The sequence below is a fragment of the Oryctolagus cuniculus genome, chromosome 19, assembly GCF_051225735.1.
Source record: "Oryctolagus cuniculus isolate XC-2025 breed Fujian yellow rabbit chromosome 19, ASM5122573v1, whole genome shotgun sequence".
Classification (NCBI taxonomy): Eukaryota; Metazoa; Chordata; class Mammalia; order Lagomorpha; family Leporidae; genus Oryctolagus; species Oryctolagus cuniculus.
In genome coordinates, this window is record NC_142885.1 from 4,234,726 (window position 1) to 4,244,485 (window position 9,760).

Sequence of the window (9,760 nt, forward strand, 5' to 3'; positions counted from 1 at the left end):
CTCCACTGCCCTCCCAGGCCACAGCAGAGAGCTGGCCTGGAAGAGGGGCAACCAGGACAGAATCCAGCACCCCGCCCGGGACTAGAACCCGGTGTGCCGGCGCTGCAAGGCGGAGGATTAGCCTAGTGAGCCGCGGCGCCGGCCATAATATGCAATTTTCATTAGGAACCTTCTGAAGAGTCCTCGCATGCATAGATTTCAAATGTTTTGTACCAAGATAAACTTTGAATTCTGTTTTCAACACCCTTTGAAGTGCCCTTATGTATGTGTATGTATGTGTTTATATGTGTAATTGTGCATTGTGTGTAATGTGTGCATGTGCATGTGTGTGCACCCCACACATGGTGTGTATTGAGTGTATGTGCAAGCATATGTGTGCATCCCATGCATGGTATGTGTGTGAGTGTGTGTTTATGCACATGTGTATCTGCATGTGTGCATGTGTGTGAGTGTGTGTGGTGTGTATGTGTATGTGAGTGTACACATATGAGTGTGTGTGGAGAGAGAGATTTGTTACAAAGAACCTGCTCCCGTGACTGTGGGGGCCAATGGGTCCTGAGCTCTGTGGTGGGGCCAGCCCAGGAGGCCTGGAGCGCGGGGGCCCTGTGTGGGTGCAGGGGGAGGCCGGCCCGGCTGGCATGCAGGGCCCCTGTGCGGGTGCAGGGGGGAGGCGGGGGGTTTCTGTTGTCCCTGTGCTCTGCTCGGCCTGTGGAGGGTGTGCCCTTCCCTCCATCCACCAAAAACTCACCTGGCGCCCAGCCCAGCGGGGCTGACGTGTGGGACCCACCGTCGCTCTGACTTAGGGGAGAACCCTCTCCCCACTGGGCGCCGGGGGTGGGAGAGGGGGCAGGGCACATAGCCCAGGGGTCACTCATTCGTTCATTCGTTGTTCACACGTGGGGCTGCGGGGAGCTTGGCTATGTGTCCTGGAGGCCCCCAGCTGCCAGAGCAGCCCGCACACAGTAGGTGAGTAGGTGTTTAATCAGTGCAGGCCCCCACAGGCCACCCGGTCACCTGCTTCTCCACCCTGCCCTGCTCTCTGGTTCTCCCTGCAGGTGGCGGAGAAGCCTCGGGGCCCTGCTGTGGAGCCGGCGGGAGAGAGCCAGCCGCCCGCTGCGCCGGCCAAGCCGCCCGGGAGGAGCTTTCTCCCTCCCGTCCCCACAGCCTCCAGGACCAAGCCCGGCCTCGGCTTCCACACAGGTAGAGGACGAGAGAGACGACGGCTGTTACGTTCTGTGCCCCAGCACTCCGCCCTGAGTGTGCGTGTGTGACGTGAGTGTGAACATGAGTGTGTGTGTGCGTGAGTGTGTGTGCGTGGGTCTCCGGCTGCCCCGCTGTGAGGGCCGTGAGCGAGCCATGGCATTCGCAGAGTGCTCGCTTCTGCTGCTGGCCTCCTTACTCCTCACAGCCCCGAGGCCGAGGCAAGGCCCAGAGCCGTGCACGCCGTCGGCTGCGTCCACGCAGGCCGGCCCTGGGCTTGTTCCGTGCAGGGCTGAGGGCTTGTCTTTCCTGGATCACACGTGCTCACTGCGAGCAGCCCACAGCACGGGTGCCGTGCTAAAGGGGAGAGCTCCTGGAAGCCCCGTGCCCCGAAGTGGGCGCTGTGGGACGCCCGTCACCATCGACGGGTGGTGGCGTGGGCGCCGTGCCCACCCCCGGCCCGGGTCACTGCTGCTGGCCCAGGGCTGACCCCAAGCGTCTGGAAACACACCCGAGGGTTTGACGGTGCCTCCACCTGTGACCCGGGGGCAGGTTCTGTATTTCTCTAAGTGTTTGGTTTGGCTTCCTGCTAATTCGCTTTGGCTCCGCCTGCCACTACAGCTCCCTGCAGACGGGGAAAACCAACCCCAGGTGCACAAGCTCAGCCTCGGCGCGGAGCTCTGAGTGCGCCAGGCTCCACAGCCCGCCGCGCCAGGGCGAGCGAGGCACCTGCAGGCCCCGCCCCTTGGTCCTCGGGGGCCTCCTGTGAGGGCGAGAGCAGCTTTTATTTTTTATTTATTTATTTATTTTAGACAGGCAGAGTTAGACAGTGAGAGAGAGAGACAGAGAGAAAGGTCTTCCTTTGCCGTTGGTTCACCCTTCAATGGCTGCTGCGGCTGGCGCACCGCGCTGATCCGATGGCAGGAGCCAGGTGCTTCTCCTGGTCTCCCATGGGGTGCAGGGCCCAAGCACTTGGGCCATCCTCCACTGCACTCCCGGGCCACAGCAGAGAGCTGGCCTGGAAGAGGGGCAACCGGGACAGAATCCGGCGCCCCGACCGGGACTAGAACCCAGTGTGCCGGTGCCGCAGGCGGAGGATTAGCCTAGTGAGCTGTGGCGCCAGCCAGCAGCTTTTATTTTACTGATGGGTCATCTGGGGCACAGAAAGGCTGAGAGACTCGCCCAAAGCCACACAGCGGGGCGTGGCAGCTGGGGTCTGCAGCCAGGTGGGCTGGCTCCGGGGCCCCAGCTCCCAGCCGCAGCTCCACGCGTCCTTTCAGGCTGTGCTTTATGAGGGTGTGTCTCTGTGGGGGCTGTGGTGCTGCACGTCCAGGCCAGAGGAAGCAGTGCGTGTGTCCATGCCCTGCCTGGCATGGCCCAGTCCGTTCGCACGGCCTCCACGTCTCTGATCCCGACGGCAGCGCGGTGGCAGCCTTCAGCTGGACCTGGGGTTCCTCGGCGCCGGGTTCCTTCCTCGGAGAGAACGAGACAGGCCTGCAGTGACGCTTTTCAAACACCACAGATATTTTTGTCCTTACGGAATTTTCTGCTTTCAAAAGCTTTTTTTAAAAAAAAGATTTGTTTATTTATTTGAAAGGCAGAGTTACAGAGAGCCAGAGCCAGAGCCAGTGGCAGAGAGAGAGAGAGAGAGAGAGAGAGAAAGAAGGAGAGAGAGAGGTCTTCCATCCGCTGGTTCCTTCCCCACTTGGCCAAAACAGCCAGAGCTGTGCCCATCTGAAGCCAGGAGCTTCCTCTGGGTCCCCCACGCGGGTGCAGGGGCCCAAGGACTGGGGCATCCACCACTGCTTTCCCAGGCCACAGCAGGAGCAGGGTCGGAAGTGGGGCAGCCGGGACTTGAACCGGCCCCCATATGGGATGCCAGCCCTGCAGGCGGCGGCTCTACCCGCTATGCCGCAGCGTCGGGAGCCAGTAGTTTTCAAACAAGCATGAGTGGATTGGAAAGGCCTCCTGGTTGGCAAGAAAGGGGCCAAGTTCTGGGCTGGAACGCGGCTCCTGGTTCCCGGAGGCTCTGAGCTGTCCCCTGCTGAGGCTCTGCTCCACAGCTGAGAAGTCCAGGCTCCTTAGAGTCAGTGCTCAGATGGGTAAACTGAGGCCTGGCCGGTGCAAGTGACATCTGCAGAGTCCGTGTGCATCAGTGGCATGGCCGGGACGGGCACCTCTGTGTCCCTCCCACTGCACCTGCCTGGCTGTGTGTGTACTAGGCAGGGGGTGGGGCAGACCAGGTGTCTGTGCTCTGGCCAGGCCCTTCCTGGGAAGCCAGGTTCACCCTCTTAGGGGTTGCAGGGAGAGCTGGGAGGGCCAGCTGGATTGCTCACTGGCAGGCCAGGGCGGCAGTGCTGCCGGTCCTATGTTCATGCCCTGATGTGGATCGCACTGGGTGTGCAGTGACGAGCTGGGCCCGCCATGCACGTGGGGCAGGGAAGGGGCAGCAAGTACCCGGAAGGGGAGGCGTGGTGCCTCCTGCCTGTCTACAACCCTGTCCCCGAGGCGCCCCTGCACAGACGGCACACACGGAGCAGAGCTGGCAGGGTCGGCACAGCGCTCTGACTCCTGGGTCCCCCTCGGACTGAGAGAGGAAGTGCTGCTCAGGGTCAGTAAAGAGCCAGTGTAGACCGGACTTGTGAGGGAGGATGTGTAGACCCGGGCTTAGCCTGGACTCCACAGCGCCCCGCCACTCGGAGATGGTTCCCTGGGCACCTGCTGTACCCAGCGCTCTGGCCCTGGAAAACAGAAAGCAGAGTGCTCCTCGCACGGAGCTGGCCCTCGGCTGCCTGGGGAGCGAGGGCACCGACTCTTGGCAGGTGGTGAGAGTTCTGGGGCAGAATCAGGAGCGGGGTGTGGGTCAGGGGCAGCTGGGAGATCTCTGGGTGACCGCTGAGCAGGGACCTGATGACCCCAGTGTGGCGCTGAGGGCAGCCTGTCCCCACCACCCAGCCCTTGCTGCCTGTTCCACTGAGGGCGGCGTCTGGGTCGGCCCAGGCGTTCCTCCTCACTGCCGTGAGTGAGCTCAGCTGAGAGCAGGCGGGGCGGAGGGAGGGAGGGAGGGAGGGCGGGCTGAAGGCTGGGCTGGGGAGGGCTCCGAGGGTGGGGTGCAGGGCAGGGCCTGAAGGAGGGAGACAGGGCTCCGAGGGTGGGGTGCAGGGTGCAGAAAAGACCCTGTGGGGAGGGCAAGCCGGGAGACTGTAGGAAAGAGCCTGGCCCACGGCACACACTCATGTGGCGTGTCTGTATGTGTAACTCAGGGCTGGCCCACAGCACGCACTTGTGTGGCATGTGTGTGACGCGTGACCCAGGGCTGGCCTGCAGCAGGCGCTCATGTGGCGTGTCTGTGATGTGTGACCCCGGGCTGGCCTGCAGCAGGCGCTCATGTGGCGTGTCTGTGATGTGTGACCCCGGGCTGGCCCGCGGCAGGTGCTCATGTGGCGTGTGTGTGATGTGTGACCCCGGGCTGGCCCGCGGCAGGTGCTCATGTGGCGTGTGTGTGATGCTTGACCCTGGGCTGGCCCGCGGCAGGTGCTCATGTGGCGTGTGTGTGACGCGTGACCCCGGGCTGGCCCGCGGCATGCACTCATTTGGCGTGTGTGTGATGCGTGACCCCGGGCTGGCCCGTGGCAGGCGCTCATGTGGCGTGTGTGTGATGTGTGACCCCGGGCTTAACCTACGCTGCTGCAACACGGCCCTGTTGATGTAGGACCCCTAAACTAAGCAGTCTGTCCGTGAACCCCAGCGCGGCAGGCGCTCATGTGGCGTGTGTGTGATGCATGACCCCGGGCTGGCCTGCAGCAGGCACTCATGTGGCGTGTCTGTGATGTGTGACCCTGGGCTGGCCTGTGGCAGCGCTCACGCTGCGTGTCTGTGGCTCACCACGGCAGTGCTCACGCTGCGTGTCCGTGGCTGGCCCCAGGCTCAGTGCGTGGTCCTGGAGGTAAGCACCCTCTCCTGTCTCTGCTCTCACTCTCAGATGAACACATGCTGCGCGTGCCAGAGGTCAGCTTCACCTTCCCCAGCGCCACGTGGCGGAGCAGCCCAGCCCCAAGCAGGGTGCCCGTCCTGCCCAGGGACATCCGAGGTCGGTCGCTGACTCCCCCGTCCCTGTGCTGCCCCCGGCTCCTGTCCCACATGCTCCTGGGATTTTCACCTGGACCCTGTGGGCAGAGTCCGGGCAGTGACCTGCACGCCTGAGGCTGCAGGTTGGGCAGGGGAGGTCCCGGAGGCCCAGAAGGTGGCCCTGGCGTGGCAGAGGAGAGCAACTGGGTGTGGCAGGGCCAGGGTATGCACCCACCGCGGGCCCAGCCGGGGTGCAGGCTGTACCCGAGTTTGCCTGGGCCACAGACTGAAGTCTCCCTGTCTCTCCCAGGGTCCGCAGACAGCACAGGCCGCCTCCACAGCCCACTGCCTCCCAGCAACCCCCACAAGCCACAGGCCGGCAGCGCCAAGAGACTGAGAAGACCCAAATAGATGGTGGCAGCGGAGCAAGCACTCGGGGGTGGGCTGAGGACCTGACCCGGGCACAGGGGCCTCTTTGCCCCGAAGGTGGACTTCAGAGACCAGGACGTGTCAGGGGAAGCGTTCCCAGGTCCCAGCCTCCCGCAGCTCCCGTGTGGACTCGGGCTGCCTCAGCTGTCTGGGGAGGGCTGCCCTAGAGGGTCCGAGCCCTTCCCAAGGACCCCTTCACTCCGGGGCACTGCCCACACCTGAGGCTTGGGCCACGGGAGGCACTGCAGGTAGGAGGCGGGGGACAATCTGTGCCCTCCCCTGCAACTCTTGGCCAGCTGCAGAGTGGCACTGCTGCCCTCGAACCAAACACACGGGCTCTGGAAAAGACCACAAAGCTCTCCCACTCCCATGATGCCCCCAGCACCGCGGCCCTGTTGGGAACAAGAAGTGCCCGGTGCCTGGAAGTTGCACACGGAGGCCGAGCGCACGGGCCCCGGCGGGGTTGGTGTTCAGTGTTTGGGGCTCTGCAGTTTCAGTCATCGGTCCCAGAGAAGCCCCGAGCCCTTGTGCAGAAACGGGACCTGCACCCCTGGGTGTGATTTTGGCGCTTGCTGTGGTTGCAAACCCAGGAGTCGGCCCTCGCTCTTGGGGTCCCTTGTCTGGAGGCTGTGGGGTCACCTCTGAGGCAGAAGGCAACTCTTCTGTGCTGGGATGGCCACCTGGCAGAAACAGGCAAGGCCAAGGTGGGGGCCGAGAAGACTCCGGAAGATCCCGCGGCCCTCGAGGACGGGGAGGGTGGGGCGTCGTGTTCTCTTGCCTGAGTGGGAAGTGGGTCCCTGGACGTGGGCACCCACCCATGCCAAGCAGACTGCACAGCCAGACGCCGTGGCCTGGCCGCCCCGTAGCAGACCCGTCAGGGAGACAGCCCCAGCTTCTGTGGGCAGCGTGTCCTTTCTGGGCCTTCCTGACGGGAGGAGGGGTCCCATCTGTCTCTGGGGTGGCCTGCTGGGGGCGCCATCTGTGCCCTGTTCTCTCACCAGAGGGAACAGCTGCACCTGGGTGGGCCCAGCGACTTTGTCTTTGCTACCTGACGGCAGATGTCGGAGCTGAAGCCTGCCTGGGTGGCAGGTCCCTTAGGTCTGGAGGGCCCCGGTTCTGCCACTGAGAGCTGGGGTTCATGGACAGACTGCTTAGTTTAGGGGTCCTACATCAACAGGGCCGTGTTGCAGCAGCGTAGGTTAAGCCCCGACTTGTGACGCTGGCATCCCCTACCAGAGCGCCAGCTCGGGTCCCTGCTGCTCCACTTCTGATCTAGCCCTCTGCTAATGCATCTGCAAAGTGGAGGACGATGGAAGTCCTTGGGCCTCCACCACTCATTGTGGAGCCTGGATGGAGTTCCTGGCTCCTGGCTTCAGCCTGGCCCAGACCTGACGGTTGGGGCCACTGGGGGCGTGAACCATTGGATAGAGAGATCTCGTTCTCTGTGTCACTCTGTCTTTCAAGTAAATAAATAATTTTTGAAAAGAATTATACATTTATTGTAATATGTGTTAGAAAAACATAAGCAGATTGCTTCTGGCCATTCCAGTGGCCAGGAGGGCTAAGCAGGGGGCAGAGGGCTTGGCGGGACTGTGCTGATGGGTGAGGGAGGAGGCGCCCCCTAAAGACCCCTCAGCCTGGCTCTTCCGGGGGTTCCAGCCGGCTCCTGGGAGATGGGATTGCTTTGGCGTGTCCACCTCCACACTGCAACACCAAGGTCACAAGTCCCAGCCAATGTCACAGAGGCACTGGCGCTGGCTCCTCTCCCTCCCACCCTCCACCGGCAGGCGCGCAAAACTGCCTGTGCCGCCCACCTGCCCCTGCCTGGTCTCTCTCCCATGGGTCCTTGTCCTGCACCTTTCCTGCCGGGCCCGGGGCAGCAGCATCGCCGTCACTGTCCCCCAAGCCCTGGCAGGCACCAGCACTTTGTGCCTGGGTGCCCCCTCTCTCACGGTCACCATACAGGCGGGGGACTGCAGCTCAGAGGGCTGCGTGGCCTGCTTGGCCCAGGGCACACCGCCGCCGGGCAGCATGTCTGCCCCAGCAAGGCCAGCCCGGGCCGGAGGGAGGGGTGAGCTCGCCATCCACCAGGACGGTTCCTCTGCCCATTCGCTTGGGTTTTCCTGTCATCTGCAGAGGTCAATTGGATTTTCAATGTGCAAATCTCTTCTTTTTAAATTATTATTTTTAAAAAATTACTGGGCTGGTGCCGCGGCTCACTAGGCTAATCCTCCACCTAGCGGCGCCGGCACCCCGGGTTCTAGTCCCGGTTGGGGCGCCGGATTCTGTCCCGGTTGCCCCTCTTCCAGTCCAGCTCTCTGCTGTAGCCAGGGAGTGCAGTGGAGGATGGCCCAAGTGCTTGGGCCCTGCACCCCGTGGGAGACCAGGAGAAGCACCTGGCTCCTGCCATCGGATCGGCGCGGTGTGCCGGCCGCAGCACGCCGGCCGCGGCGGCCATTGGAGGGTGAACCAACGGCAAAGGAAGACCTTTCTCTCTCTCTCTGTCTCTCACTGTCCACTCTGCCTGTCAAAAAAATAAAGAAAAAAATTACTATTATTTATTGGGCCAGGCCAAGCCAGGAGCCAGGTACGCCATCCAGGTCTCCCGCATGGATGGCAGGGGCCCAAGTACTTGAGCCGTCCTGGCTGCCTCCCGGGATGCGCATTAGCAGGGAGCTGGATTGGAAGTGGAAGAGCCAGGACTCGAACCAGGCACTCTGACAAGCAGCAGCTTAACCACTGCGCACCATACCTGCCCCCTCTCCTCTCTTCCCTTATCCTGTGGATGCCCCCGGGGCCGGAGCCATCAGAGTGTCCCAGCTTCCTGGCCAGCCTCTCCCCAACCACAGTTCTATCTATCTTTCCTCTTTTGCAACTCTGGCAATCAAAACGGAAATAGTTTCGGCCTGTAGATGACGCTGAGACACCCCAGGCTAACACTCGGGGCTGTGGTCAGCCCTGGGGAGGCCCAGGGCCCTGGAGGCAGGGAGTGCACTGGGGGCCTGGGAAAAGGGGTGGCGAGAGTCACCATGGCGGGCCCCCTCCTCCCAGCGGGGGAAGTCTCAGGACTGTAAGGTAGTCTGGCTTTGGAGCCCAAAATCTGGATTCTGGTCTGGACTCTGCCTTGGGCAGGTTGGTTAGTTCCTCAGTCTTTATCCTTCTTTATCCTGGAGGAGGCACCTGTAGGTACCTGCTTGGGACGGGGCAGTAAAAATGTATCTGCATGTAGCCGGGTAAGAAGCCCGCGTTTGACTTGAAACAGAGGAACTGACATACAAGTAACATTGTAAAGCGACAGCCCGGGGGTGGTCCCGCCCCCTTCAGAGAGACACCATCCCCTCTTCCCAGGGGCAGTGGGTCTGCTGAGCTCCTCCCCTTACTCAGCCGACGGCTCTGCGACTTTGCGAGTGTGAGATCCTGGCTCCTGGGCCCCTGAATCTCCATTTATTCAAATTTTACCGCCCCTGCCAGGTGCTGGGTCTGGGGAGCTCATGGGAAAACTCAGAATTTTATTTATTTTCGGGGATGGCGCTGTGGCAGCTGGGTTAAAACCCCTCGCTGCAGCACCCCACGTGGGAGCGAGGGTTCGAGTCCCGGCGGCTCTGCTTTGGATCCAGTTCCGTGCTAGCGCACCTGGGACGCAGCCACCCGCGCGGGCCATCAGGACGGAGCTGGGGCTCCCGGCGGCGCCAGGGCTGGGCCAGCGGCCGGCGCGCGTCCTGCCCACGTCCTGTCGCTAGGCGGGCACAGCGCCCGCCAGGGGGCGTCGCGCTCCCGCTCACGAACCTGGAGACCGCCTCAGAGGGCCGGGTCAGCCGCCCCAGGCCACCGAGCGCGCCGCAGCCCCAGCCCTCGGCCCGCAGCGTGTGCACCCCGCAGGCCGCGCCGTGCCCGCCCCCAGGGGCGGGATCAGCACACGGATTGGCTGCTGGGGCAGGGGCGGGGCTGCCGGGGCAGGGGCCGGGGGCGTGGCCGGCCTCTGGCCGTAAATACGACGCCACAAGGCACTGGCTCGAGCCGGCCGGGCCGGGCCGGGTGGGCAGGGCGCAGGCGCGGGGAGGGC

At 63.1% G+C, this 9,760-nt stretch overlaps 1 protein-coding gene across 1 annotated transcript in view; it reads left to right on the forward strand.

Moving 5' to 3' along the window:
* LOC103346579 (kinesin-like protein KIF19) overlaps positions 1 to 7,894 on the forward strand; it is a 43,843-nt gene extending 35,949 nt beyond the window's left edge. Inside the window, exons 18-20 of the mRNA XM_089320743.1 lie at positions 1,056 to 1,200; positions 5,183 to 5,290; positions 5,579 to 7,894. Of these exons, the coding sequence (XP_089176869.1) occupies positions 1,056 to 1,200; positions 5,183 to 5,290; positions 5,579 to 5,679 (354 nt within the window). The 3' untranslated portion in view covers positions 5,680 to 7,894. The remainder of the gene's footprint in view (positions 1 to 1,055; positions 1,201 to 5,182; positions 5,291 to 5,578) is intronic.
* The last annotated feature ends 1,866 nt before the right edge of the window (positions 7,895 to 9,760 follow it).